This window comes from Squalius cephalus, assembly GCF_949319135.1.
Source record: "Squalius cephalus genome assembly, chromosome: 11".
Taxonomy (NCBI): domain Eukaryota; kingdom Metazoa; phylum Chordata; class Actinopteri; order Cypriniformes; family Leuciscidae; genus Squalius; species Squalius cephalus.
The window spans coordinates 24,922,380-24,946,367 of record NC_137132.1 but is presented as its reverse complement, the minus strand read 5'-3'; the positions used below and the strand labels follow the sequence as shown (position 1 = coordinate 24,946,367).

The window sequence follows — 23,988 nt, the reverse complement described above, 5'->3', positions numbered from 1 at the left end:
GCCCATAGAAGCGTAGGCTAAAGTGATAGCATCCACCAACCATCTAGATAGTCTCTGCTTCATGACCGGAAGCCCTTTGGTGCGGCCACCGAAGCCTACAAAAAGCTGCTCCGACTGCCTGTACTGGGCGGATGTATGCTCTCAGAGCCCTGACTGGGCAGAGCAGGTGCAACTGCTGCTCGTCCTCCGTGGAGGGGAGAGCAGAGAGCGTGATCACCTGTGCTTTGAACGGGGGTGTCTTGGTTTGAGGATGACTTTAGAGTCACCTGGGCCAAACTCCAGACAGGAAGCGCTCACAGAGAGCGCTTGTAGGTCACCAACTCGCTTAACTGATGCTAAGGCTAGCCGTAGCGCAGTTTTCAGCGAAAGTGGTTTTAATTCGGCCGTTTGCAACGGTTCGAACGGGGGCCCCTTCAGTGCTCGAAGGACCATTGATAGGTCCCAGGAGGGCACCGTAGGGGACTGTGGGGGTTAAGTCTCCTGGCTCCCTTCAGGAAGCGGACAATCATGTCGTTCCTGCACACCGACTGGCCAGCCATCGGTGCATGAAATGCTGCGATGGCTTCCACATAGACTTTAAGCGTGGATGGAGAATTAGAGTTAGAAATTAGAGTATCTGTGATACTTCACACGAGACCGGGTCCTGGTTTCTGGTTGCGCACCAGCTAGAGAACACAGACCACTTAAGAGCATAGAGGCGCCTGGTAGACGGAGCTCTAGCCTCGCTGATAGTACTCAGGACACTCGCTGGGAGGTCCCTGAGCTCCCGTCGAGGGGCCACACATGTAGTGCCCGGGAGTACTGATGAAGCTGAGGCCATAAGACCTAGCATCCTCTGTAACCTTCTGAGGGGTCTGTTGGTTCCCATTCTGAATGAGCGCGCGAGCTGCTGTATAGTCAGCGAGAGCTCGTGTTAACAGACACGCCCTCATTTGGGCTGAGTCTAAAATTGCACCCAGGAAAGAGGAATCTCTTTATTCTGAGACCCAGGCATTCCAGATGGCTGAGGAGCACAGATTTGTGGAAATTCAGTTCCGCCTCTGACCGGGCCAGGATGAGATAGTCGTCGAGGTAGTTCAAAATGCGCATTCTCATTTGTCTTAAAGGGGAGAGTGCTGAATCCATGCACTTTGTAAAAGTGCGGGGGGCCAGAGACAGTCTGAATGGCAGGACTGTATACTGGTAAGCTGTCCCGTTGAAAGCGAATCTCAAAAACGGTCTGTGACGGGGCACTATTTGGATGTAAAAGTAAGCATCTTTCACTGAGAAGAACCAATCCATCGGGCAAATCTGCAGACCAGCGGACCGGAAAAAGATTTAGCGGGAACCGGGCCTCACTGACCTCCTGATAATCAGCCCTCTGACTCCGCCGTTTTTTCCGCCGAGGTTCGGCAGGAAAAGGGAACGGGAGAGCGTGAAGGGCGGGGTCGCGCTCTGAAAAGAGAGAGGCGAGTGGCATACTCTCGCAATGAGAGCAGCTGGACTTGCTGAGAGCAGTGACAGCGTGGGGCTTTCCCAGGCAGACAACACATTCGCCGTGACTGTCATCATCATGCAGAGAGGCTCTGCATGTGCCACATGTGTGGTGCAGCATTACAACGCCGTTTGCTCTTTTGTGAATTTTTATAATGAAAAAGGATACGCCGGTGTTTCACCGGAGAGCACAGGGGAGACAGTGCGACAGCTTGCGGGATCGCTGGCGATTGAGAGTGCTGATCAGTCAGGCCGCTGGCTCGCTACTGGATCAGGTCGGCTGCTAGCTCGCTGCTGTTCCGCTGCAGGCTCCACTTCACTCGGCGAGAAGGTGTAGGCTTCGATGTAGAGAGGATCCGCAAGGTCCGAAGATCGTCGCTGAAGGAGATTATATCTGAATCCATGGCAATTCGAGCATCTTAGGTGGATTCCCTCTGGAATTTCCTGGAATACCAGTGTTTACCACAGTGTTACCTCAGTTGGCCGAGTGAATAGGCTTGTTTGAGATGCGCCTTGCCTCGCCTGAAATGTATGCGAGAGTAGGCGGCTGCAGTGAGGGGAGGAGTGAAAAAAGCACAGGCAAGCCGGACAGTTTTCTTCTCGTAGTGAATCAGACACCTGCGAGATCAAAGATGGATATCGCGGGATTCACGGGATTCACGCTGGTGCACAGAGTTGCTAAAAACTGGATGTAATTTAAATTCTGTTGCTTTTATATGAAAATAAATATAATGAAAAAGACACCCAAAGTACTTCTTATTTAATCTCATTCCAAATACGTGTTTATCAATATTTTTTTCCTTTAATACATACATGTGTTTTTATATATATATTTTTATAAAAATTACATCACATATACTGTAAGATCGCACTGTCAGAGAGTTTGGGAATATTCACACATAATTTATACACATAAAACATGATATCAGAGTTTTAAAATCAAACATTTTAAAAGAGAACAATACATCACGGTCATTTAAACCAATGAGCATTAAGCTGTGTTGTCAGCAAGTCTTTTTCAAGTCAAAATCGCAGATTTTGCTCATCTCAAACAAGCCTACCTACTGTGGTGTAACATACGTCACCTCCATTCATGAGGGCGTCTCCAAATTTAAAGCTGCACATCCAGCAAGGCAGGATCTCAGTCACTATAACAACATCTACCTTTATGGGTGTTAAAGATTTCGTCTGGAGAATGCGAGGTTTGGCGTTTGAACTGTAAGTTGTTGGTTTTTTTTCATTTTATTACATTATAAATACTTTGAGAGAATACGTGTTTGAACGTGAAATGTCTGTTGCCTTTAGAGGATAAGTTGATTTCGCTTAGAATAAGCATTCAACAAATATGTGGGAACATAAAATGTCTGTATCACAACAGTAAATCTCGTCTATTTTGTAAGCGCTTATTTAGGCTTATAAAATAAAATTGAAAACATCAACATACAAAAATAGCACAATTCATAAACAATTTTGGTTTCACAATTGTAACAAGGGTGTGTTGGTAGATTTTTGCGTTAAACCTGTTCAACAGGCTGTGAGGCAGTTCAAAGTGGGAAGAAAGCCATTGGCATTAATCCAGTATAAACACATTAATTGCACAGCAGTCTTTAAATTAGTTTTTTTTAAGGTAATTGTAGGCTATAATAATAATAATGGTACTTTACACTTTACAATAAGGTATAATTTGTTAACATTAGTTAATGTATTTACATGAACTAACGATGAGCAATACATTTGTTACAGTATTTATTCATTTTTGTTAATGTTAGCCAGGCACGTGCACACATAGACATCAAAGGGGGCTTGAGCACCTGCCCTTTTTATTCCTGGAGAGAAAGTGCCCTTTTTTCTGGGGTGCTTTTTTTTTTTTTTTTTTTTGAAAAATAATATATATTCCTGTTTGCGTACAGCTTCCCTGTCAAACAAATATATTTATTGAAGAATAGTATATCTAAATATCAGGTCAGGAGTTCTGAAGCGCTCCCTCTCTCCCGATTAAAACCCGATTGTATTGCTTCCGCTAAAGAAAATAGTACGCTCCGTCTCTACGGTTAGAGTCCATAGCAACGCTCTGTTTTTCATGGCAACGGTCTGTTATACTCCGCACAGCGGTCTGATATCAAGAAATAACAGACCGCATTCTACATTGGAATTCAACCAAGCCATGTAATGAAATAAGTTAGTAATAAAATAAGCATACATCACCACCAGGTGATATGCTTTAGTTATTTTGTTTATCCTATTTACCTGCATTGCCCTGTCAATTAGATGCAAATGTGCGCATTTTAACTAGTTGACGCCTAATTTGCATACAGAACGTCCCCAGTTAATGACTTACATCAAGAGTCTTTCCCCCTGAAATTTAGAAATCTAAATTGGTGAATTTAGAAGAAATCTACAGATGCAAACAGATGGAGGATACAATCTAAAAAATGTAGTAAATCTGAGTAACTGCATCTGGTACATTAATCAATAAAACTTGAGTAGAAATAAGTTAACATTAAACATTAAAAATAACAATATTTATAAATTAACTTTTTATTTATGAGTAATTTAACTTTTTTTTTATTTCCTCTAAACCTTTATAAAATAGTATTCCATATAACCACAAATACATACATGACATTGGCTTTTATTGAATTTTTACTTAATTATTTTGGTAAGTTTAATTCAAACAATCAAGTAAGATTTTCAGAGATTTTATTAAGTTAATAAAGTTAAATATTTCTGTAATATTTACTAAGCCACAGAATATTTTTAAGAGTGTAGTAGGTTTAAAACAAACTCCATCTAAATGTGGATTTTGAAGGTTTTATTTGATGATACAGTCCTCCCTGCTCCTCAAATGTGAAACTAAGTCCATGTCAGTCACCATCAGTTATTGTGTAGCCTATGTGTCTGTGTGTGTACATGCATAGCAATAATAATATTAATGTATTTGATTAAAACATTAAGGCAATTCAGTATTCTGATGCTTGGTTGTGTGAAGCTAAAAAGTTATTTTGCTTGTGAAACAAAAAGTATTTAAACAATTAATAAATATACAGTATACTAACTAGTAGCATTGAAAATGTTTTCAAAACATGCACATTGTGGAATGGTTTCCTTTGCTGCTCTATAAACCTAGTGAATACTAAGGAGACCATGGTTTCTGTGTGAACTGATTATTTTGTAGACATCTTTTGAAAATGAAACAATTGCATGAGTTTGAGGAAGATAAAATTAATTAACTTTTTAAATTATTTTTTTAAAAAGGAAGTCAGAGTTGCGTTAATATATATACTTTTTTGTTTAAAAAAAGAAAAAAAATACGGAATTATGAGAAGTGCCCTTTATTTCACTTGAGCCCCTGCCCCTCAAAATGTCTGTGCACGTCCCTGATGTTAGCTAATAAAAATCCAGCTGTTCATTGTTCATGTTAGTTTGCATTAACTCATGTTAACAAATACAACATTTGATTTCGATAATGTATTAGTAAATGTTGAAATTAACATTAACTAAGATGAATAAATGCTGAAGAAGTATTGTTCATTCTTAGTTCATGTTAACTAATAAATTGTAAAGTGTTACCATAATAATATATTTGTGTGTGTGTGTGTGTGTGTGTGTGTGTGTGTGTGTGTGTGTGTGTTAGAGAGAGAGAGAGAGAGAGAGAGAGAGAGAGAGAGAGAGAGAGAGAGAGAGAGACTAAATTTGAATATGCTTGCAGAATATAAACCTATAGATTATTGCTGCATCCAAGTCCATGTCTTTTTTATTCGCTTTGCTTTAATTGCACTACATGGTCCTTGTTTTTCCTCATAATTTATCTCATAATTCATCTATATTTAGATACATGTTTATATATTAAATTGTTTTAATATGGATTTAAAATTAGATATTTTATCGATGTATTTTGAATTACTGCTGTATATAAAATATTTTTCTAGTTAATACTTTTCTAATTGAAACTCTTAATAGTTCGGTAAACCCAATAAGAGTGGATGAGATTTACAGAACCAAGGAGTAAACATCAATGGATCCTCCACTGCAAAGTGTAACTCCTACACTCAAGTAAGCATACAAATTCAAGAAAAAACTTTTACATTTGTTAATCATTAGTTTATTCTGAACAGATAATTGTTGTTGTTGTTGTTTTTATTGTTGTAAATTAAGTCAAATTTGCACTGTTACAGGCAAAAAACATCAGACTCACATGTGCCCAGCTGTGTGTCCCTGAAGAGTAACGCATCAAAGCAACACGATATTGATTTTAAAGGTGACCGCCCTTCTGAAGACAGGTACATTTATAGATGAGGACGCTCATTTTGTGTCACTGATTAAAGTTACACATAAATTTGCACAATCTTTGCAATATTTCTCTCAGAAAATCAAATGGCCTCTGTTTTCCCAAATGCTGTCTCGTTTTCATTTCCTGTCTCTCTATAAACTGTCCTGTCAAATTAATATAAAAAAGTTCATTTAACTCAAGTTTTGTGGAGACAAATATCCAAATATCTAAAGGAATTATGACTGTGAATCAATCATTTTTTTGTGATTAATCACAATAAACTCTGTTAGATGCAATTGATCACACATAATAAAATGTATAATACTAAATATATTTATGATGATGCTCTTTACCATTTTATTTTATAAACTACTTTGCAAATCTTAGAATGCATTAAATCGAAGATTTAAATTGACGTGGTGTGACGTGTAAATCATCTGAATTTGTATTAAGCTTACAATGCAAGTGATGTGTAATTTTACTTATTTTCACTGTTATTCTTAACAGACCATTTTTTATTATTTACTGTTATAGTATAATCTGCTCTCAGTTACAGGCAGAAGAGATCAGACACAGTCAGTAGTGACACGTCAAAAGATCTGCCATTTTCACTTTTTAAAAATGACAGACAATATTTATAATCAATGATCAAAATTACACGTTATAACATTTGCAGATATTTCTGTCAGAAAATCAAATGGCTGCTATAATAAGTTATTCTGCAAATGGACATTTTTCTTAAATGTTCCTAAAAGTTGTTGTTGTTGTTGTTTTATTGCATATGAAGTAAAATATGCATTGTTACAGGCCTAAAATATCACCAGATGACAGCTGTGTGTTAATGAGTGGTGGCGCTTCAACGCATGATGGATTCAAAGGTGACAGCACTTCAGAAGACAGGTAAATTTATGGATTGGACAGTCATTTTGTGTCACTGGTCAAAAGAAAACCCTTTTTATTATAATCAATATTATAATCTCTCATTGTCCTATCCAGTCAAAATAAAGGCTAAAATACCCTAAAAACTAGATATATATTTAACGCAAGTTTTGTGGACACACTTGTCCAAATAGATAAAGAAATTAGGGCGGTGTGAATCAATTGATTAACAAATTAATTGTTTTCTGTAATTAATCATATTTTGTATTAGTGTTAATCACACCTAATATTAGAATTTTTAATCATAAAAATGTTTTTTTATGGTGATCATTTATTTATTACTGTTTTTAGACATTAAATTACTTATGTAATTTTATTAAAATCACATCTGAATCTCTATTAAAGGGTTAGTTTTCCCAATTTCTTTTAACTTTTTGTCAGCATTTATTCACCTTCATGTTTGGGGAACATAAGATATTTTGTTACTTTTAATTATCATAAAAATCAATGATAATTGCCAATGATCAAAATCACAAAAACGTTGCCAAATCTATTTTGTATTTCTGTAAGGAATTAAAATCTCTGCTAAGGACTGCACGAGCTGAACCCCCCAATAACCAAAATAGCAAGTGCAACCCAATATTATATATATACCAGCCTATACAAATATACAATATTAGTACCATGGTAATGGAAACATATTTAGAATCAGGCTACCAATGAATATCGAAATGTGTAGGTTGCTATTTTTCATAACACATGCTATAGATTAATAAGAAAAAGAAAAAAGATTCCTAAGCATAGTAACAAGGAGCCATCAATGGTCTTACCTATAAGGTAACAAATGCCTTGTTGTAACAAATGCTTAAACACATTGTAACAAATGCTTAAATTATAACAAATGCTTAAACAAATACAAGAACTATGTAAATTTTTATAAGGCCAAGTACAAGTTAGAATCAAGAGCCATTTGGAAAATGTACTCTAAGAATGACTGATAGGAAAAACCTGGCCAACTTTGCCACAAAAGACCATTTTTGCACACACACACACACACACACACACACACACACACACACACACACACACACACACACACACACACACACAAACACACAAAAACCCTAACAAATAAACCTCACTTGGTAGCATGTCCTTTGACCCCACTAAAACAATTCACACTTCAAACCCATGTTTTAACTTAAACCCCTTTAAGTTGCATTAAAGTAATATCTGAATCTGTTTAAAGCTATGTGAACATTTACCAATGATATGTGTAACTATTTCTTAATTCTACAGGCTTAAACTTAAAACAAAGCTGCGGAAGAAGTTTCAACATCTACATGAGGGAATAACAAAGCAGGGAAACCCACAACTATTGAATGAGATCTACACTGAGCTCTACATCACAGAAGGAAGAGAGTTTAATGATGAATATGAGATCAGACAGATTGAAACGGCAGCTAAGAGAGCAGCTACAGCTGACACCCCAATCAACCGCAATGACATCTTCAAACCCTTACCAGGACAAAACCAACCCATCAGAACTGTGCTGACTAAAGGATTTGCTGGCATTGGAAAAACAGTTTCTGTGCAGAAGTTCGTTCTAGACTGGGCTGAAGGGAAAGCGAATCAGGACATCTTCCTCATATTTCCACTTCCTTTCAGAGAGCTCAATTTGAAAAAGGACAAACTCAGTCTTTCAGATCTTCTCCATGTTTTTTTCCATGAAACTATGGAAATTGACATTTTCAGTGATAAATATAAAGTGTTGTTCATCTTTGATGGTTTGGATGAGTGCCGTCTGTCTCTGGATTTTCAGAACAACGTGAGGTTGTGTGATGTGACTGAATCCGCTTCGGTGGACGTGCTGCTGACGAACCTCATTTTGGGGAATCTGCTTCCCTCTGCTCTCATCTGGATCACCTCCAGACCAGCAGCATCTGATCTCATCCCCTCTGAGTGTGTTCATCGAGTGACAGAGGTACGAGGCTTTAATGACCCACAGAAGGAGGAATACTTCAGGAAGAGAATCACTGATCAGAGTCTGGCCAATGAAATCATCTCACACCTGAAGTCATCGAGGAGCCTCTACACCATGTGCCACATCCCAGTGTTCTGCTGGATCTCAGCCACTGTTCTAGAGAAGATGCTGAGTGGAGCAGAGAGTGGAGAGATTCCCAAGACTCTCACTCAAATGTACACACACTTCCTGATCCTTCAAACCAACATCAAACACGAGAAGGACTATGAGAAGAAAGTGACAGATGAAAACATGATCCTAAAACTGGGGAAACTGGCTTTTCAACAGCTTATAAAACACTATGTGATCTTCTATGAAGAAGATCTGAGAGAGTGTGGCATTGACGTGACAGAAGCATCAGTGTTCTCAGGATTGTGCACTCAGATCTTCAGAGAGGAGTTTGGTCTGTGTCAGAAGAAAGTTTACTGCTTTGTTCACCTCAGCATTCAGGAACATCTTGCTGCGCTGTTTGTGCATCACACCTTCATAACCCGGAACATAAATGTGTTTGTCCAGATGACTGAATCAACACATAAACAGGTCCCAATATTTGACCTGCATCAGAGAGCTGTCGATAAGACCTTAGAAAGTCAAAATGGACACCTGGGCCTATTTCTTCGCTTCCTTCTGGGCTTTTCCCTTGAGTCCAATCATACGCTCTTAAAAGTTCTTCTGACACAGACAGAAAGCAGGAACCACAATTTGCAGGAAACAGTCAAATACATCAAGAAGAAGATAGAGGAACATCCAACTCCAGAGAAATTCATCAATCTGTTCCACTGCCTCAGTGATCTGGGTGACAGTGCACTAGTGGAACAAATCCAGCGTTATCTCAACTGTAGAGCTCTTACCACAGTCAAAATTACCCCCTTACAATGGTCAGCTGTGGTGTTTGTTCTTCTGACTTCAGAGAACTTGGATGTGTTTGAGTTGAAGAAATATAGCTGGAGAACCAACTGTCCAAAAATGGAGCAAGTTCTTCAGCATCTTGTACCTGTCCTTAAAGCGTCCAAATCAGTTTTGTATGTTAAAATGACAATACATTTAAATTGTCATGTTTCAGATTGTCTTTTTTATTGTTGTTTAAATCAATTATGATTTATTGTTAAATAAAATCTTCTGTCAATGTTAATACTTTTTACAGCGTTGCTCATTGTGAACTGAAAACAAAGTGCTGCTCTCCTCTGGCCATAGCTCTCGCCTCTGAGTATTCATGTATAAAGGAATTGAATCTGAATGGAAATGAACTAAAGGATGCAGGAGTGAAACTGCTCTCTGAAGGACTGGGAAGTTCTCATTGCATACTAGAGATACTGAGGTAATGGTTTGTGTTATTACTATGATGCTTATGCCTAAAATATTTGTATAATACTATCTATATAATATATATGTAGGGGTCTCCAACCATGTTCCAGGATAGCTACAATCAAATCAAACACACCTGAACCATAAAATCTGTTGGAGCAGGGTTGGAAACGAAGTCTACAATAAATAAAGCTCTCCAGGAGCATGGTTTGGAGAGCAGGGCTTGACATTATTTCAGCAGTGGCGTGTAATGCATTCACTCACTCACTTGTTTCATTTGATCTGGATGAATATTGTTGGTGTTACAGAGCTTGAATTTCGGCATAAGATTATTTTAATTTTAAAATTCATAATTGTATTAATTCCAGCAATTCCCGCTTTGGGAATTAAGCCACCTCTCAGGACTAAATTGTTATTTTTCGCTACTTACAATGCTTAAACAGTCAAATACACACAAAATAATGCCAAAATTCCGGTTTTGGCGAGAATTCACGTTTTAACGCATGTGTAACAGTATAATGGATACGTGTGTCAGGTCTTAAAGTGACAAATACCTGCAGCCAAATTATGAGATAATAGAAATTTATATATAGTAGTTTTTCCCCATGGTATTAATGTCAAAATTGTGGCTATTGAAAATGCTGAATGGCTAGCAACTTTGGAAAACCACTAGCCACAGAGGCTGGTAAGAACAAAAGTTAATGTCAAGTCCTGTTTGAGATCCCTGCTATATTGTATCTAAAATGATTGTCATCTACAGTGTTTACTGGCCTGTTTTTAGGGTAGGGTGAGGTTAAGGACTCAAAAATATCTTTATAATAGTCAGTCTAACTGTACAAATATATTTACAATATGTGACTGTGGATCACAAAACCAGTCACAAGTAGCACGGGTATATTTGTGGCAATAGCCAACAATACATTGTACGGTCAAAATGATCGAATTGTCTTTTATGCCAAAAATCATTAGTATACTAAGTAAAGATCATGTTCCATGAAGATATTTTGTAAATTTCCTACCGTAAATATATCAAACATTTATTTTTGTGAGTGGATGCTTGCGAACACAAACGGACAACTTTAAAGGGCGATTTTCTCAATGTTTAAATCTTTTTGCACCCTCAGATTCCAGATTTTCAAATAGTTCTCAGCCAAATACTGTCCTATCCTAACAAACCATACATCAATGGAAAGCTTATTTATAAATCTCAATTTCAAAAAAATTACCCATGTGATTGGTTTTGTGGTCCAGGGTCACATATAATTATGATATAAACCATTTGTAAATAGTGGTGTCCAGACTGAAATAAGTCTTTTAGACCAAAATCATCATCTAAGTCTTAGCCCCAACCTAATCACAGACAGACCGGCCTTCATGTGTCATTCACATTAAATATATCAAAGCAAATATTTAAATGTAAGTAGGTTGTGATTACCTATTCATGAAGAAGCCTTTGCTCTGGTGTGTTAACTGAGACAGAATTATTTATTGTTCTCTCTGCAGGCTGAATGACTGTCGTGTCACAGATGAAGGTTGTGCTTCTCTGGCCTCAGCTCTGAGATCAAGCCCCTCACAACTGAAACATCTGGATTTGTCATTTAATAAACTAGGAGATAGAGGAGTGAAGTGTCTTTCTGATTCTCTCCGTACAATACAGAAACTGAAGTATGATTTGGTTGTGCATTAGCATATGGAATACTTAAGTCTATTCTCAATACACCTATACAAATAAGTGTCATTGTTCCGTCTGCAGGCTGAGGGATTGTGGTATCACAGAAGAAGGTTGTGCTGCTCTGGCTTCAGCTCTGGCATCAAACCCCTCACACCTGAGAGAGCTGGATCTGACTAGAAACAGTGTACGAGATCTGGGAGCGAAGCTTCTGTATGCCACTCTAAAGAATCCTGAGTGTCAGCTGAAGGTTCTGAAGTAAGATCTCATCTTGTCTGCTAAGGTTGTTACTGTTGAACCAATTGTATCGTGAATGAAACGAGTGAAGGATGTGTCATTCATTGTTCTCTCTGTAGGCTGAAGGAGTGTGGTCTCGCAGATGAAGGTTGTGCAGCTCTGGTTTCAGCTCTGAGATCAAACCCCTCACACATGAAAGAGCTGGATCTGTCAGAGAATAAACTGGGAGATTCTGGAATTAAGTTTCTTGCTAATGGACCAAAATGTCCTCCTTTTGGACTTGAACAACTGTGGTAAGAAAACGTTCCTGAGTCATACATTGAATATTTTATTTAATATTGTATTTAATTGTTATATTATTATTAGATGGGAATACAAACAAAAAATAGGTTACATTTTCTTTTAAGGTGTCTATTTTACAATTATACATATTGAGTAATATTAATTAACTACATTTGTTCTTACTATAGGTTTAGAATTAGGATTTGTTTTAGGGTTAGTTGCATGTAATTTTGCATAATTTATAGTTATTACTATAGTAGCTACATGTAAAGTTTAACAAGGACACTGTGTTAACAAAAATGCATATATTAACCCTCTGAGGTCTGAGCTGTTTTCTGGGCCCTGGAGGTGTTCTGACATGCTCTGACATTTCTGGTTATTTCTGTTACTTGTGACATTTTCATGGCTAAAGTCTAATTACACTGTATTCAGCACAAACTCTGCTACAATAATATATCAGCAGCATGTATGTAAAAGTTTGTAGTTTTGAGATAATGACATTTATGCGTGGTTTGTGAAAATACAAAAAAAAATTCTCACTGAAATAAGGCCATGAAACCCATACTGATTATTTCTTCACAAGACTTTTGAAAATTGTATGACGTAGCCTAGAATATTTGCTGCAAAACTATGTGAAAATCACCCTGACTGCTCATTCAGATAAGACAATATTTTGATTAAAAAATTTTATGACGTGTTTTGTGTGAAAAGAGCTCATTAATATGTAAGCTTTTCACACCTGAGAAAGACAAAGAACCTCCCCTAGCGGCCCTATTAGGAGCTATCAGGCCCTGTCATTCTGAGCAACCTTGCACAATACTGTAAATGAGGAGATTTAAAAAAGAATGGCTTTTAAATTGTTTGGATTTATTTACAACACAACATAATCCAAAGATACACAACAAATGCCAAAAAAGCACTTCAAAGACAGAGACCTTTGTGCCATTCCTAAAAACATTGTACATACCTTTCATTTCCAAGATTTTCACTTTACCATGTTCACGTACAGAGACTCATGTGAATGTTGAAGTCCTCAGTGGCATCTGGGCCCTGAAAAAAAAAAAGTGAACATACTGATATCAAGAGAAAGGCCTGCACGATTTTGGAAATAAATATTAGATTTTTCTGGTTAAAATTGCTTTTTAAAATTCCTTTTTAAAATTCACAGAATACACACACACACACACACACACACACACACACACAAATGTTTCCAACAATATATAATATAATGAACACCAGGTTTGTTGTGCCTTGTAGGCATAAGGTATATGCGCAGTGCCGGATAAAATAATAATAACAATAAATAACCTATAGCAGTATAAATATTCCAAAAGATTTCAGTAACAACTAAGCTAGAGAAAAATATATTGATTATCATGTTACTTCAAATGTTTCCATCCGTTATGATGATATGAAATGAGATAATAATAAAAACATGAAGCCGTTTGGTTTGTTTTGCTTTCATCCAAAATATGATACAGTACATTCAAACGCGATCGCGCTGCAAAATATGATACATTCAAACGCGATCGCTATACAAAATATGATACATTCAAACGCGATCGCGCTGCAAAATATGATACATTCAAACGCGATCGCGCTCAAATATAAAACATTATGGTTACCATATACATATCTACGTTTGAGCAGATATCCACAAACACAGTAACAGTAAACACGGGTCTAAATATTATAATATTCCCCATATATCTAGCAACAGTTCAACTGCAACGTGACATTTATGCAACAATAACAAACTAATATGTAAGAATTTCTTACCTTACATCTTTCTTGTCTTCAAATCGCGTTCTTCTTCTTCTGAGGTAGCCTAAATCCAATGTAAGCTCAGGCACGTCTTTCAAACTCGACGAAAAGTGAAGTGAAGTGTTTTGTTGTTGAGGTAATGAGCGAGTTCGCGTTCCATGTGGAGATTTGCATGTGAATATCTTTTGCGCGAGTGGGCGTGGCCAAATTAACTGTAATGAGCAAGCGTTTGAGAAGCTGGACATCTTGTTGGTTTTATACAAATTACTTAAACAGAGAATATTTGTTTTCAGTTTGAATCCGATCATGTAAAAGTACACACTTAAATGTTTATAAAGGTATATGGCTCATAAATGTGTGACAAGTATTCGCTGAGTTTTGTTTCAGTTTATAGACGTGCTCAAGAAAAAAAAGTTCACCGCAACGGAGAGGCAGAACGCACACCCTGTTTATTTTCTTTATTTTACAATAGCACAATGTTTTGATTTGATTGTAAGAGGACACATACAAAAGGAGTATTATCACATATTCTTTTTTTATATTTCTTTTTTCTGTATGACCATAAATGACGGAGTTATTTAAGTTTATAGTGCTACAATGTGGAGAAAATCCAGCAAAACGCGCCCGCGCGTTTGTCGACCTCAGAGGGTTAAGTTGGGATTTTAAACCAGGTCCCCATGTACACAAAATGAAAATCAATCATACCACTAAACTTACAGAGGACTGTCACTGGTGCCCGCTCAACAATAGTACATGATGTGTATTTTCTACACTGATTAATAGTATTGTTTTTCTCTATGCAGGCTGACTGATTGTGGTATCACTCATGAAGGCTGCGCTGCTTTGGCTTCGGCTCTGACATCAAACCTATTACAGCTGAAAGAGCTGAATCTATCTAGCAACGTCATAGGAGATTCAGGGGTGAAGCTGCTGTCTACTGCACTGGAGAATCCCCACTGTAAACTAGAGACACTAGGGTAGAGTCACAGTGATTAAATTACTTTGCAAGTCAAACTCAGGAATCACAATTCTGTCAATGACTTGTGTATCCTGAACAGAGAAGATGTGTCTTTGTTGCCTCTGCAGGTTGAATGATTGTGGTGTCAGAGATGAAGGTTGTGCTGCTCTGATTTCTGCTCTGACGGCAAACCCCTCACACTTGAGTAAGCTGCATCTATCTGGGAATGAAATAGGAACGTCAACAAAGGAGCAGCTCTCAGCTCTTCAGGCTCTTCCAAATAATAAACTGAATAAAGTCAAGTGAGTTTCTTTTACTCAACCACATGTAATTCAAAACATTTTTAGTGGATGGTGAGTCATATTTTCAAGCTCAAAAACATTAAAAAAAAGTACCCTACTAGTACATACAAACAAGTCTTTTCTTAAGCCATAGTACAACTTAGTATAAGGAACAAGACTGAAATTAAAGTAGTTATTTGCAAAAAATCTATTGACCTGTACACTCAATATTAATTTTATATATAGTAGAGATGTAATTTATTTGTCACTTTGTCACACGTCTTTGTCTTTTCTTTCAGTTTATCCATTGGGAGATCTGTATCTTTCACAGAAAACAATAATGATCCTGACACTTCTCAGGAGCAACAATGATCCTGCTGCACATTTATACAGAAACTAATACTTGTATATCTGACACAAGTTGAGAAAGATTCACATTGGTCAGAAGAATCAGCACTGAATTTTTCAGCATTCATTATTTTCCTTTAAAACAATCCATTATGAAGTAGCACTTTTTAAATATTTACATTCATAAAAGAGAGACAAAAGTGACATGATAGATTTGAGCTCCTCTAGCAATACATAACTTAAATAGCTTTCAGTTAGCACAATTTACAAATGCATATGTTAATGAATGAATATACTGAAGGGCATACGTGAAGATTAATGTATTACAAGGGTAATGTTTTTGAGTTATAGAAATTTGTTTTTTTGTGTTTTTTTTTTCTGTGGTTAGTTACTTGTTTTGGTTTCAACATTTCAATAATATTGTCCTATAAACTCAAATTCTAATGTCATATTTTGCTGTTACGTATAGTGAATTAAATTCATATCTTTATTCATTTAGGTGAAGGCCTAAATGTGCGTCATGCCCTCAATGCAATAAGGGTGAGAATCAAATATAAAGTCAATGTTTTTACACAGCCCAGGCTCATTGGAAAAACATACCTGTGGCAACATTTTTGCAAAATACGTTGCATCGTGCACGTTTCAAAGTGAAATGTCCAGTGAGTGGTGCTAAAAAGAGCGTTTGGCTACACATTTATGGCCATTTTACCCACATATTGCATAAACTAAAATGGTACATCAATTCATTGTTATATATTTGATAACGTAGTTGAGAATCATCTTTATAAAATATTTTTTAGTTAAAAAAAAAATATATCTTCTGAAAAAAAAGTTCTGAAACCTAAAAGTGTATTGATAAATAAAAACCCATTGTTTTGCCAATACATCATTTCATATCTTTAACAACTCCGTCCTGGTTTCCTTGACAGAGGACATTATGAATAACATAAGCAAGTTAACATTTTAGCACTTCTGGCTCCATCGTCCTGAAGTTAATGTGCCAATTTTGAATGGGGTTTTGGTTAAATGGCTAAAATAAGGTTTGTGGTGAACAAGGTCAAGATACTTACACATCATAAAATACATAATATCACCCACTTGATTTTTTTTTTTTTTTGAAGCTGTTATGTGTCTTGGCTGGGGAAACCCCAGGCAAGGGATTTTTTTTAAGAGCATTGCAATAATAAGGGTTTACTTCACGATAGTGTCTGGCAAAACATGGCAATGGAGAAGCGTTTCTTGGTACCAAATACAAACTTCAATCAGGCCAAAAAACAAAACAAAGATTTATTTGGTGATGAACGGAAAACACCACATATGAACCAAGCACTGAATTGATCTGTAAAAGAACTCTAGTATGAGTTATGCAAAATCAATCTTGTGATGACTGATATTGGCCAAAACTGATACAGCGATCACCACTAATGCACTGCACGGTTCGGCTTCAGGTTTCGGTGGATCGACTGCAGGCGTCGGTGGTTAGGCTTCAGGTTCGACTGTAATAGATACAGATAGTCAGCTTTAGGATTCAATCTCAGATGTACATCTACTCAAATCATGAATAGTAAGTGTCCCTTAGCGTAAATTGTAATTTATGTATTTATCATTTTTTTTTTTTTTTTTATCATTTTTATTTTATTTTGTAAAGGTATTCTGTGCTTGAAACTGCTATGGGCTGAATCATGGTACTTTTGTCAGAGTATGATATGATAATTATAAAAGATAAAGTGAAAAAACCTAAACACTACATTACCTAAAAAAAAAAAAAAAAAAAATTAAAAAAAAAAAGTTACCTGTATATGGATCCATACACTGATGGATAGGTCCATTGCTGCAGCATTTCTCATTGTTCAAACAGTCACTGTCATAGACACACAACTGGGCACACTCTCCTGCTTCTGGTTGTACACTTGGACACTCTCCTGGCTTTGCTGTTATACAGACATGTCAGTGAAAACGATCACTGAATGCTAAAAGGTCTCATTTACCGTTCAAAAAAAAATGGTGTGTCCTGTCAAAATTAGTGCGTGAACGTTAGTTCATGTTATTAATCAATTGACAGCACTTATATAGGCTACAGAAGTTGTCAGATCAGAGTAGGTTTTACAAGAAAATACTGGTTCAGTCTTTCTACTTAAAAGTTTCATGTTTAGTTCAATGAGTTTCTTGGGATTTTTTTGCAATTATTTGTGAAGTTTACTAGCAATTTCTGAGTGAAAACTTGTTTATATAGGATACACAAAAAAAAAAAAAAAAAAAAAAAATTCAGCGTTTCCTTTGGAAGACCTCTAGCATCCATCATTAATTGAAACTCACTGAAAACAGGTGGCACACACACATGCCCAAAGGGAAATTGACAGCAAATGTTTCCTCCAGAGCAGTCTCTATCACATGAACATCCTCGACCGGGCGGCACGACCTTCAGCTTCGCCGGACACTGACCGGACACTACAGAAGAGGATTCAAGAGGATTGTTAGGGGACCCTCAGGTGCACTGTATTAGTTTGTTTCAGCATTTGTACATCAGGGGTCTTGCAATATGCATCAAAAACTTGAAAATATTCATATTGATCCACTTCAAATCAAGTAGAAATACCATTTATCACCAAACTGTCAATTAGTTTCAAAGCCACTATATAGTAGGGTGTGTAACAGAAGTAGGCCTACACGCTCATATTAGACAGTTCATAGGTTTTCCATAAATGTATTATTGTAACTAAAGGTAGGCCTACCGTACCTAAAACAGAAGTCACATTTTGAAAGGCATCTTCTTCTGGCTGTATGAAGCCAAAAGATCCAGCGTCTGTTGTGCTCAAACATGCAGACAGACACAATAAAACAGCACTCAACGAGCAGTACACCCGAGCTGTCATCGTCTCAACCTGCGATCTCAATGAACACGTGAATTAGTGAGTCAGGAAAGAGGAACATCGACAAACACACAAAACTTCACTAAAAACAAGCTACTGAATCCCGCAACATAAATCGCTATAAAGGATATTTGAAAACGGGGTTTTAAAGATCCAGCGAGGTCTGGGTAAATAACTCATGATCAAGTTCACCTGCCTGTAGCTTTAGCCTAACCTTGAAGACCTTGATTAGCTTGTTCAGGTGTGTTTGATTAAGTTTGGAGGAGCAGAGCGATGCGTTCACGCAGTTGTCGTAATAATTACCGTAATTAGGAGATGACTTAGCGTAGTTAATCCACGTGGACGCTATATGGACTTGCCTGTGGATAGAGAAGAAATTGCAGAATATTCTCATCAGATTTGTTTTTAATTCCTCATGAATCTGAGATATGAACTTGAAGTAGTGCTCTTATTGTCTGCTGTATGGCAGAATGTCAGCAGTGATATTTTTATGAAAAGGAAAATAGAAATGTGCATTATTCGAAATGAAAATAGAAATGTTTACTAACATTATAAGTCTTTAATGTCTTTTTTTATTATTTAATGGCACATTTTTCACATTTACAATGCAAGACAGGGAGTATGACTATATCATAAGGCACACCCCACATCCAAAAAAGCAAGACTTCAATGGTAAATATTTTGACATAAATATAGCCTACTCTATAGATTTCAACTTAGTTTTTAAAAGTATTTTAAACTTTGAAATATTCTCACAATATCATAAGGAAATAAAGTAAAGGAGAGTTTCTTCCATTTACATTTACATGGTGTGACAAGCTCACAAGCTCAGAAAACTGGAAATTCAATCCTTAAGGGGACTCAACAGATTTTATTCTAAATCTATGGGAAACATATTTTTTCACTGAAAGCCATTTAAAACAATCACCCAAAATTTAGAGGTAAAATCACAGTTGTAAAAACTTATTTTACTACTTTCTTTTTTTTACAGGAAAGGAAGAACAAACTGTTCGATTTCGAAACTCGACAAACAAAGCGTCAAGCTTCATCATCCCTCTGTTTTTCATCGAGTTGGGAAGACGATGTGTAAGGAATAAGCCTCGGATTTACCTCAGAAGAAGAAGAACACGATTGATCCAGCAAGTAGGCCTAATTTATACTTCCATTAGTTAAAGGTGCTGTATGAAACTTTTTCACTCTATAAAGCATAAAAATACGTTTGCATATATTGAGAAAACATGCTAAGTTCACACACTCGTTTCTTTGAAAAACACTTCTACAGCCAGTTATTTTTCTTTGAAATGTGCATTTCCCAGCATGTTTCAACATGTTTCTGTCGATTTTACACATTTTAGTCTGGCAATGGTTCATTGCCATTTAAGTGAAATTATTGAACTTAAATATACGAGCTTGATAAAAATGATCATTCTAGAAGAAAATTTCAGATGGCACTTAGAGGCTTTTGCATCTGAACTCTTCATATACTTTTTCATTTTCCATGGAGTGGAGCAATTTTTCCATAACCAAAATTCTGACGCTGACCCAGAGGATGTAGTGGATCTTAATCTTTAGAGACCTGATATTATGCAAATATTTTAATTTCGTTGGAGCTCTAGATTAAAACAAATACAGTTCACAAGTACACAAGAGGTTGCACTTTATTCTTATTAGTCTATGCTGATCTTGGATTCAAGTGAGAATCCCGCACCGCCTCCTTCGCACCACCAGAGGGAGCCATCACCCGAATATTGACTGTTTCTCATTTGGACTTCATTTCTCATAGGCCCTCATTCTTGGGACTGATTGCACTCTCACCTGTATTTCATCACATTACACACACCCGCACACACGGTGCGAAGTCTTGATTTGCTTCAGTGATCTCTTCTGAGCATTTATTCATTGTGGATTGTTATAGGCTACCCGTGTTTGATTCGGACTGTTACTCGTATTTGATTCTTTGCCGCCTGCCTTGACCCTTGCCTGCCATTCTATTTGTTTGCTACCTGCCCTGAACTCTGCTTGCCTTTGGACTCTGTACGTTTGCTGCCTGCCTGGACTACTGCCAGTTTCAGTTTACGCTGTCGCTGTTGTCTCGTCCTCGCTGCTGTCGTTGCTGTAGAGTGAACCTTTATTGCATAACTCTGGTTTTTCAATAAAACTGCAGATAGATCCTCATCCTGTAGACCCGCCATATGAATGTTAAGGGGATATTTCACCCAAAAATAAAAATTCACATATTTTACTCACCCTCATGCTGTCCCAGATGCATATTAGGCCTATTTTATTTCTACAAATAAACACAAATTGATTATTTTAGGAAAATAATCCATCTCTGCGAGTCCTAAAGACGCTTTAAAAATCACACACAGCGTATAATCCATGTGACCCCAGTGGATGAATCAATTTCTTCCTTAGTAAAACATAAGAAAAATAGTAATAATAGTACTAATAGCTTTCCTGTAGCTCAAAGAGTAGAGCGTTGGCACTTGCAACGCCAAGGTCATGGGTTAGATTCCCAGGGAAAGCAAGAACTGATAAGAATGTAAATGTGTACCTTGACATGCAATGTAAGTCGCTTTGGATGAAAGTGTCTGCCAAATGCATAAATGTAATAATTCAAACTTGTATTAGGCCTAACTACAATAGCTTCTGACCAACTGTCATGGATGGGTTACAATTATGGACACAGAGATGAATTATTTTCTTAAAAATCTTTGTTTGTGTTTACATTGAAGTATACATTCATATTTTGATATGCTGCCAGAAACTGGAGAAGACTACATTTCAGTGCGGTGAGAAAGCTATGCATATTTCTGTCCAAAAGCCATTCCTGAATGGAACGTAGCCTATTTTTTCAGACAGGCAAGACAGCTTGAAGACGAAACATTGGATGTGTATCACACTAGATTGAGACAGATAGCAACAAAACATGAGTTCACAAATGTGGACAAAGAAATCAAGTCACAAATAATTCTAAGCTGTAGTTCATCACGTCTACGCAAGATGGGTCTACGAGACATTCAGTCTTATACATCTAGGATGGCATGAATGTGAAAATCATGAGAGAATAAAAAGAAATTGTGGGTGGACTATCCCTGTAAAGACATACATAAACATGTATTCTGTATATGTACTTGCGTATTTTGTATAGTAATGTATATCATTCGAATACTGTGCATCACATGTATAGTATGCAGTTGTGTTTTGTGGATTCTGGCCTTTCCTGTCACAACATAACTGCATCCAAGAGTTTCACTTTGATACTTGTGTATGGTGCTGTAATGACAATAAAGAAAGTAACTTTATTTGAATTCATATTTTTAATTACATTGATTCAACTGGTTTTATAAAAGTATTGAAACTGCTGATGATTGTTACAACTATATTTCCAATTTTAGATGACAATGTTACTAAATAAAACAGAATCTTACCGCAATGAACAAAGGCTTTGGCTCAAAATGATTCTTTAAAGTGTCCACAATGTCTTTGTTAGACTTATCCTTTGGCTTCTCTGGTAAGTTCCTCAGTAAACCGTAGGTAGTTGCTCCCATCACACTCAACAGGGTCACAACCTGTTTCTCCTGGCTTATGTCGTTTGCCTCGAAGAACTGCTCCAGCCGTTCAATATAAGCCGACCAAGACTTTGCTTTCTGAACAGACTCGCTTATACTTCCAATAAGCGCCATGAACAAAACTTTATCCTTTATCCTTGTGTATCCAAAACTGTCTCTTTTAGCCACATACAGTATTTGCAAACGTGCGCCCCAAACATTTCTCAACATTCCCAGCACTATAGCTACGGAATCTCTATTGTCTCAAATGCAAAAATTTTAAGCATTGTAAGCATTCAATACATCACAGTTTTGAAGCAAAAATCCTAGGCTAAAAGATCCAGTTTTCAAAAGTCTTGTGAACAAATATTCAGAATGGGTTTTATGCAGTGGTGTAGTCTATTTTTTTTTTGTAGTGAGTATACTGTGATTTTTCCCCTCCCAGCCTCATACTCACCAGTCCCAGAGTGACTCCCCATAAGCACCATCATACTCATTAATATATACAGTATGTATCTACATGTAATTAAAAGCATTTTTGCAACTACAATTAACAATAATGGAAAGCTGAGGCTTATCAGTAGCAGTATTAACAATGAACATTTGTGCATTTCTATTACCAACACTCATTCATTACAGAATATTATGAACTGAATTATGAGGACACAAAAAGTGGTCCACATCTTCTCAAGCACACTTATCTTGTTGTAGCGAATTTTGAACTGTTTGTATGACATACATAGTCTTCATCTGAACTCGTTGACGCTTCAAGGGTGTGTTTTGGATGCTTGTGGATGCTTGTCGCAATTGTTGCATGTCGTGCTTTCAAACATAGTCTTTGTTTTAAAATGTCTCTGCTTGTCTCTGTTCAAAGTTTTCTTGCATGCATCGCTTCTATGCCAGCTGCTTGTTTATCTGCTGTTTCTTGAGCTCTTCCTGCAGCTAGAAATTGTTGAAGCGTCATTGTGCCGTCTCATAGGACCCATCTTGCGGAGACGCGATGAACTACAGCTTAGAATTATTTGTGATTTGTTCTTTGTCCAGATTTGTGAACTCACATTTTGCTGCCGTCTGTCTCAGTCTAGTGTGATACGCATCCAGTGTTTCGTCTTCAAGTTGTCTTGTCTGTCTGAATAAATACGTTCAGGAATGGCTTTTGGACAGAAATAGGCGTCTAGCTTTCTCACCGCTGATAGTCTTCTCCAGTTTCTGGTGGCATATCACCTCACCTCAGGTCCCACGTGATGTAGTGAGTGCTCTTTTTTGCTTGTCCTCCTCTATGTTGAATGCTCGTAGGAAGATATTGAATTTTCCATCACGAGCCGACTGAGCTGGGTTTGGAGTGAAAATCGAACATAGGAAAATGTGGGAGAGTCGTCATCTTGTGATCCATGTGATCCAACCAGCCTTTCTTTCTTTCTTTGTTCATGGTAGACTGACATGTGCGGTTGTTTTAATCCGCTCATCACTCATCACCAAGTTGTAGCAGCTTTCTTGTCTAATTAAAGAAAGATTGCGTAGACAGGAAGAGTTGATCTCAAATGTGTAGTTTAATTTTCATTTTGCATTCACAGTACCACATGACAATCACGCACGCTTTTCCTTTCCCATGTGGTTTACATCACAATCAGATGTTGCACAGAAAACATAGAACAGGAGTTACATACGAACACTACAGGCAGTTTCTCTCATTTTGCTGCTTTTAGAAATTCAGTCATTTAGTGTTTTGATACCTCTAGTCACTTGGAAACCATTAAAACATCTGAATCTGAAGACTGACCGTTCTAAAGACACAATGGACTCATGTAAATCATGTGAAGTCTGACATTCTGTATGTTTCATGAAGACACACACTTATTAACTAACTGATTTGAGAGTCATCTGAGCAGTTCTAATCAAATCTTCAAATGAGTGGATCATGCTAAAATAGTGATTGTGGCTCATTGTGGAGCTATTCACCTTATTTTTAATTTAAGAGCGGGCGCATCCATTCGAACTTGATTGAGTCAAGGTTACTGGTCTCATCCCCTTCCATTTATTTTAGCTGTACAAAAACTGTCTGTTATGCTGCTTGA

At 37.1% G+C, this 23,988-nt stretch overlaps 2 protein-coding genes across 3 annotated transcripts; one reads left to right on the top strand and one right to left on the bottom strand.

The window, feature by feature from the left end:
* Positions 1-2,616: 2,616 nt before the first annotated feature.
* On the top strand, positions 2,617-16,584 carry LOC307166960 (NLR family CARD domain-containing protein 3-like). The gene is made up of 12 exons (XM_079885775.1): positions 2,617-2,691; positions 5,434-5,526; positions 5,649-5,753; positions 6,551-6,643; positions 7,922-9,667; positions 9,790-9,963; positions 11,454-11,615; positions 11,704-11,877; positions 11,976-12,149; positions 14,709-14,882; positions 14,992-15,165; positions 15,444-16,584. Exons 2-12 carry the CDS (start codon positions 5,489-5,491, stop codon positions 15,514-15,516), a joined length of 3,087 nt encoding a protein of 1,028 aa, XP_079741901.1. The 5' UTR covers positions 2,617-2,691; positions 5,434-5,488; the 3' UTR covers positions 15,517-16,584.
* A 181-nt stretch (positions 16,585-16,765) lies between these two features.
* LOC307166964 (whey acidic protein-like) lies at positions 16,766-18,595 on the bottom strand. 2 transcript variants are annotated; one of them, XM_079885781.1, is made up of 5 exons: positions 18,555-18,595; positions 18,230-18,374; positions 17,809-17,940; positions 17,286-17,423; positions 16,766-16,988 (listed from the first exon to the last, which is right to left on the bottom strand). In XM_079885781.1, the coding sequence occupies exons 2-5, from the start codon at positions 18,363-18,365 to the stop codon at positions 16,972-16,974; spliced, it is 423 nt and encodes a 140-aa protein (XP_079741907.1). In that variant the 5' UTR covers positions 18,366-18,374; positions 18,555-18,595; the 3' UTR covers positions 16,766-16,971. The 2 variants fall into 2 exon arrangements, with proteins under 2 accessions (XP_079741907.1, XP_079741906.1); XM_079885780.1 differs by lacking the exon at positions 18,555-18,595 and having other exon boundaries at positions 18,230-18,450.
* Positions 18,596-23,988: the final 5,393 nt, after the last annotated feature.

Excerpts from the sequence above, each read along its gene's own strand:
- LOC307166960 (XM_079885775.1), top strand. The coding sequence starts at position 5,489 with ATGGATCCTCCACTGCAAAGTGTAACTCCTACACTCAA. Across the intron at positions 5,754-6,550 it reads GACCGCCCTTCTGAAGACAG|GCCTAAAATATCACCAGATG; the intron begins GTACATTTATAG and ends GCATTGTTACAG. Across the intron at positions 11,878-11,975 it reads TGTCAGCTGAAGGTTCTGAA|GCTGAAGGAGTGTGGTCTCG; the intron begins GTAAGATCTCAT and ends TTCTCTCTGTAG.
- LOC307166964 (XM_079885781.1), bottom strand. The coding sequence starts at position 18,365 with ATGACAGCTCGGGTGTACTGCTCGTTGAGTGCTGTTTTATTGTGTCTG. Across the intron at positions 17,941-18,229 it reads AAATGTGACTTCTGTTTTAG|TGTCCGGTCAGTGTCCGGCG; the intron begins GTACGGTAGGCC and ends CCTCTTCTGTAG. Across the intron at positions 17,424-17,808 it reads GTGTGTGCCACCTGTTTTCA|CAAAGCCAGGAGAGTGTCCA; the intron begins GTGAGTTTCAAT and ends TCTGTATAACAG.